Source organism: Lissotriton helveticus, chromosome 5_1 (genome assembly GCF_964261635.1).
Source record: "Lissotriton helveticus chromosome 5_1, aLisHel1.1, whole genome shotgun sequence".
NCBI classification, from domain to species: domain Eukaryota; kingdom Metazoa; phylum Chordata; class Amphibia; order Caudata; family Salamandridae; genus Lissotriton; species Lissotriton helveticus.
The window spans coordinates 2,107,550,033-2,107,556,032 of NC_136065.1; the positions used below are offsets into that span (position 1 = coordinate 2,107,550,033).

General features: G+C 46.1%; 1 protein-coding gene across 3 annotated transcripts in view; it reads left to right on the forward strand.

The window, feature by feature from the left end:
* The window catches only part of CCDC180 (coiled-coil domain containing 180), a 492,398-nt gene that overhangs the window by 440,594 nt on the left and 45,804 nt on the right, over positions 1–6,000 (forward strand). For all 3 annotated transcript variants that reach the window (XM_078646144.1, XM_078646142.1, XM_078646143.1), the window contains exon 33: positions 758–895. In XM_078646144.1, coding sequence (XP_078502270.1) covers positions 758–895 — 138 coding nt within the window. The remainder of the gene's footprint in view (positions 1–757; positions 896–6,000) is intronic.

Consider the following 6,000-nt stretch of genomic DNA (forward strand, 5'->3'; position numbering starts at 1 on the left):
AAACTGGCTTCAAGGGTAGTTTCCTTTAAATAAAACACTGGTGGCTTGGTGTGGTTGTATCAAAGCCGTAGGCATGACTGAACAACTGTGTAGAAAAGTGCTTGCTCGGAGTTTGTTGTAAGTGCGGAGGTGGCTGCTCTGACTACAGTGGACGAGGGTTTCAGTGTGCAGTTTATGTTACATTTTTCACATTGCACTGGTTTTACAATAGGTTTAGTAGTGCATCCTTTAGAGCTGCCCTGAGGGCCAGCAGTGGTGCTAATGTCTAAAGCATGCTTTCAGTTTCGCTGCCACACTTTGAAAGAGTTGTAGGGTTTGTCTATCTTGGCCAAAAAGGAAAGCGCAGCTGGGATCCGGCACAGAGAGTTGTTATCCTTTGAACTGAGACTGTGCAGCCACACAGAGATGGGGAGCTTTGCTAGGCCAGCTACCTGGTCACAGCATAGGTGCACATCCAAAGAATGTGGGATCCTAGCATGCTTAGAGAACACATTAGTCCTTCTTGACCTTGTTGTAGGGCATTGTCACTCACCATTGTTAACAACTTTTGTCCTTCCTTTTGGTAGGGTTTAGGGCCACAAAGATGATTTTGCTTTTTCTGAAAGCCTTGACGACCCATTTGTGCAGCTGTTCTTTCTTACATTGCAAAGGTCTTTTGTTGGAGGTAGCACTTCGGTGCCCTTCTTGCGTTTCTATTGCTTTAGAAATATTTTGTTTGATGGACTGCTCACCTCTTTCATTTGTTTTTTGATCCAAGGAGGTGAACAGAAAGCTGCTCCGTCCAAGCCTTGGGCATCCAGACAGCCACCAGGAGCTCTTGGCACTGTGCCAACAGGAAGAGGAGCGGCAACGGATACTGCTCGATGCCATCTCCATCAATACCCAGAGCCTGAAGGTGGGTACCAGGTATCAGAACACAGGCCTCAAACAATCCCACCGGGCTACTAGGGGGGACCCCTGGCAGTCAGACCTACAGTCCCAATTCATACCAGGAGTTACCCTCCGCTGCCACATCACCCATCCTGAGGCACGGGGTACCGCTCCATGCCAATCTCAAAGTGACCCTGTGCAGCCTGAGCTACCTACTTCACCCCCGAATGACCCTCTACTCACTCTATCAGGCTTGCAGGTGTGAGCCCTAATAATATAATTTGTCAGTTAATAAGACCCCTTTTTTTGGTAAACAGATTTTATTCACTTTCATTTTGTCAATCAGTAACAGTACTTCTCAACAATAGGGTCTCATCATGTCTTAAGCAGTGGGTGCTAACAATCATGGTTGTAGGTAATAAGCCCACTTTCATACACATTACAGGTGATACTGTCCAATTCCAGTAATATCCCAGAGTGTTATTGAAGGGGAGAGTCAGAGACAGAGAGAGAGAGAAGAGAGAGAGAAGAGAGAGAGAGGAGAGAGAGAGAGAGAGAGAGAGAGAGAGAGAGAGAGAGAGAGAGAGATGCATGAATCAATGGTCAATGTATGGTATCCCACAGTTCATCACTATGCAGCCTCTGGTTTTGCCTACTGCAAAGATCTGGATTGCAGGTTTGAATGGCAGTAACAATGGCAGCTGTTTCTCCTGCTTTGATATATTTAATAGATTCACAGCTTAATTAATTCTCTGTCGTCAGGCTGAGAATCCTGGTTAGTCAGTGTTTGCACAGAAGTGTGTGTATATACACACTTAAAAACACTGAAAAAGTTATAGACTTTATTTAATCTAGCCACCGTTTTTAGAACTAAACGCAGAACTGTACTCTCTCCCTGATCTTCAAATTCTAAGATATTGTACCTCACATCTTGTGTTACCCCAAAATGAATGGGGTCACACTCAACGGATCCACTAAGCCTCAAAAGATGTTACCCCAAAATTATGGGGGTCACACTCAATGGATCCACTAAGCCTCAAAAGGTGAAGTCAACACGACTCTTTTTTAATAGAAAAAGAGAAGTGGTAGGTGTTTCTCACCTCACCTTGACTGGGTTACACAGAACTTTTTCCCACGCCTTGATATCAGTATGCACTCACAATATATGTTATTTCTCCAAGTGGTTCTTTAATATACATTTAGGGGCCGATTCCGACTCAGGAAAAACCACTCCCAATAGCCGTACGGAGCGTTTTTCCCGTACGAATCGTACCCTGCAACCTTCCCTGTTCATACGATGAAGTACGATTCGTACCAGGAGCTGGACTCCGTATGAATCGTACAAAGACCATATGATTTAAATCTCTGTACGATACTCCCTCGGAACCTGCTGTACGCGACATCCGTACGGTTCGAAGCAGGTTTTCCCGATCCAGCAAGTACGATTCGTGTCGGGTACGCACCGTACAACGCTTTTTTTACGGGAGCCCAAAACGTCAGGAGAAGAAAGTACGCCTCGAAAAAGGTATGGAACGCCCCACCCCGGGTACGGTGCGTGCACCCCATGTCTGCAGGGGTAGGGTTCGTACCTCTGCGATAATGGGGTATACGCTACGTACCCCATGATCGCAGGGTGTGTACGGTGCTGTACCCCTGCGATCATGGGGTGTACGCACCGTACAGTGTGTATGAGATTGTGTGGTTGTCCGTACGAATCGCCCTTACCTGACGTGGACCGTACGAATCGCGTCCTCCTACCCCGGTCCTGATAGTACTCGTTGGGTCGTATGGCATGTTTATGAATCGTACGGAGAGGGCTCCGGATACGATTCGGACAGACGCTTTTTTTCCCGGATCGGAATCGGCCCCTTAATGTCTATATCCCATTTGCTTCACATAGGAAATTCTCACCACAGATTTCTGACCTTTAGAATATCCCCAGGTACCAGACTGAATCCAGAGAATCCTTTAGTGCTGAAAGGATTCAAGGATAGTCACACCACAGCACTATCTACAGAGCTATTGACACCAGCTAAACTATTTCCCTACCAAAGCAAAAAAATCTGAAGCTATTGTAATGAATTACCTTACAGATTATGCTTTCCTTCCCACCCCATAATGCATCAACCAAACAACCCTATCTGGTCACAGATGTGGCAGCAATACAACTCGTTCAAACCAGCAAGAGCAACAATCCTCAAATTCTTCCTCCACTGCTGCAGCGACTCCGGACTCCCATACTTTATTGTGCCCTCTCGGGCTCATTGCCTGCCCGGTAGAAGGTGTAATACGGCATTTCCTCCCCGGCTGGAGATCCATCACATCGGTCAGGTGGGTTTTACAAATTGTTCAAAGGGGATATGCCCTTCCCTCCATCTCCTCCCTACCCCACCTTCCTCTCACACTGGAGCGCCTTTAGGAGAATCACTCCCCACCCTGATGCTGGAGGTCGGCCTTCTGTTGTTCAAGTGTGCCATCGAGTGGGTTCTGGTCTCGGTGAAGGCAGAAGAATGCTGCTAGCTACTCATTTCAGCCTTGATGTATTCACTTGTGTAAAGTATCTGCCATCTGTCGTTTGTTCACATGATGCTGCCTTTTTATTTTGCTTTAACAAAAGCACATTTAAGAGGGTGGAGCTTGGGTGGCACCAGGAAGGCTCGAGGCGCTCAAGTGGTTCATGGTCCAAGCCAGGCCTTTGACCCGAGCCAGGCTCGGGCCCTCTTTTACTTGCCCACCTGCACTAAAAACATGTGACTCGTGTTGAATGTAGGTCTGAGTGTCGGGACTCTATCTCTCTCTCTATATAACTGTTTCTGTCTCTCTCCTCAAACGTTGCTTGGTATTGGCTCATTGCTGAATTCTCACCTGGGCCCTAATGTGTCTCTCCAAAAGTGGAACTAAGGTTTTTTTTTTTTGTTTTTGTGTGCCAGTGGAGCAGTACTGCCACCCCGTGGCAGGCATTGGAACCACACTTATTTCCTCTGTCCAGCTTCATGGTTGCCAATCACACAGCTGGGGGGGCCTCTTCACAAACTTTACTTTGTAGAATGTTTAGTAACTACGGTAGTTCTTTCCTCTTACTGCAAAGACTTCCGCGTCACCTGTCTTTTATATGTAGCGTTCTCACCTTGCAGCTGTGAAATGTGTGACCCTTCGAGTGACAGTTTTTCACCAGCAAATCAAAGCAATGACCAGAGTTTTCTGTCACTGCAACCAATCAGACATATCGCACAACTATGAACATATGCCTAGAGAAAGCAAATCCTGTTGGCATTGCCAATGCTGGTTAGCAGCATCATGAGTAATAACACTGATTTTGCTGTGAATAAAAAGAATTAAAAATGTTCCCTTTTTGAGAATATTACACTGTGAATTGAATATGTCTAGGTCTGTGGAAGGGGTCGTGGCCTTCAGAGTGGCTCAAGCCTCCTGTTCTCAGCTTCTCGTCTGCTGTCTCTCACTCTGAAACCTTTCTCCTGACATCTTTCTGAAATCCTCTATCTGCACATCTCACACCATCTCTTTCCTCTTCACCACTGTCTTTTCATTATCCCTGTACTTCCTTGCAACACAACTTCATTTTCATCTGTTAGCAGGTAAATCAACAACATCAACAGATGCTTTGATAAAGCAATTTTACATGCTAAAAAGCATATAACCAATTCACAAAAGTGAACTTTTTGAATGCAAATACTAGGCAATGAGAGAGGTGATGATTTTGGGGTCCCCCCCCAACCTAGGGGGAAGACCAAGCAGATGCCTTGAACACAAAGAGCATAAACAAAAAGCACATCTTGATGAACGATTCGGTGGTGGTCCCATCCTCTTAAGCATTGAAACCCTTTCAGGAAGCTTTTGGATTTGACTCGTGAGGGACATCTAGGGACGACTAGTGGAACTGCAGCTTGATGTAAGAATATTTCAATGCGTTTGCATTTGACTCGTGAGGGACATCTAGTAACGACTAGTTGAACTGCCGCTCTTTGTAGAATTATTTTGATATTGGGTACTATAATATTCACTTCCCACAGCTAATCTCGTCCCATAATGCTTTGCAGGGCCTTTGGTTGGGATAGTTTTTTTGCCAATAACTGTGCTTGGGGTGGTCCTAAGAGGATGGAACCACCACCGAATAAGATGTGCTTTTGTTTTCAAGGCATCTGCTTGGTTCCCTCCCTAGGTTAGGGAGGATCCCAAAATCATCACCTCTCTCACTGTTTTGTTAATTTTTCATTCACTACTGTGAAAGGTGCTACATGCTCGTTAGCATATAAAGATACTTATTTTATCACAATTGGTGCTATGCAGGATGCCATTTGCAATTATTGCACAGTGAAGACAAGTACACAGTGCCATCAGCTATGCACTACGCAAAGTTCAGTACTACGCACAGTTCAAAGTATACTACGGGAAGCTACGTGTAGTGTTACTACGCCAACTACGCCCAGGGTTAGTTTCCTCTCTCACACACACACACACACACACACACACACACACACACACACACACACACACTCACGCATGCACGCACACACACTCACGCATGCACGCACTCACACACACGCATGCACTCACACACACACATGCATGCACACACACACGCACTTTCTCTCTCTCTCTCTGCACACTTTTTCCTGAGTTTGGTGCTGTCAGTATTGCAGCAGAGGTGTGCCTCCTTCAAATCGAATGGTAACTACACTAGTCACGTGTGACAGTTGCTCTGTGCGCTCTGCAGCGAGGTTACAGTTTGGATACACTTGTAGTCAAATATCCTCATGACCAAGCAGCAGGAATTGGGAGAAGCTCAAACTGACTTCAGTGAAAGTAAAGTAAACAATTTAGCCGGACACAGGAGGATGTCCATAGCAACAAGACACCTCCCTTGATCTAGCCTGGATCCCTGTAACTGCCTCGGACACCACAGACATTGCGCTGGCTGCTGAGTTTATTTAACCCCACACAGCTACAGCACCAGGTGTAACCTAGAGAAGCTATAAACATGCTTGACGTTAGCGTTTTACCGTGGTGATGCGGACACGAGTGCTAAAATGCATTGGTGTAACCCCTTATGCTGGGTGCTCGGCAGGGCCGTCACACCATTTGCAGACGTCCCCACACACACAGGTCTGT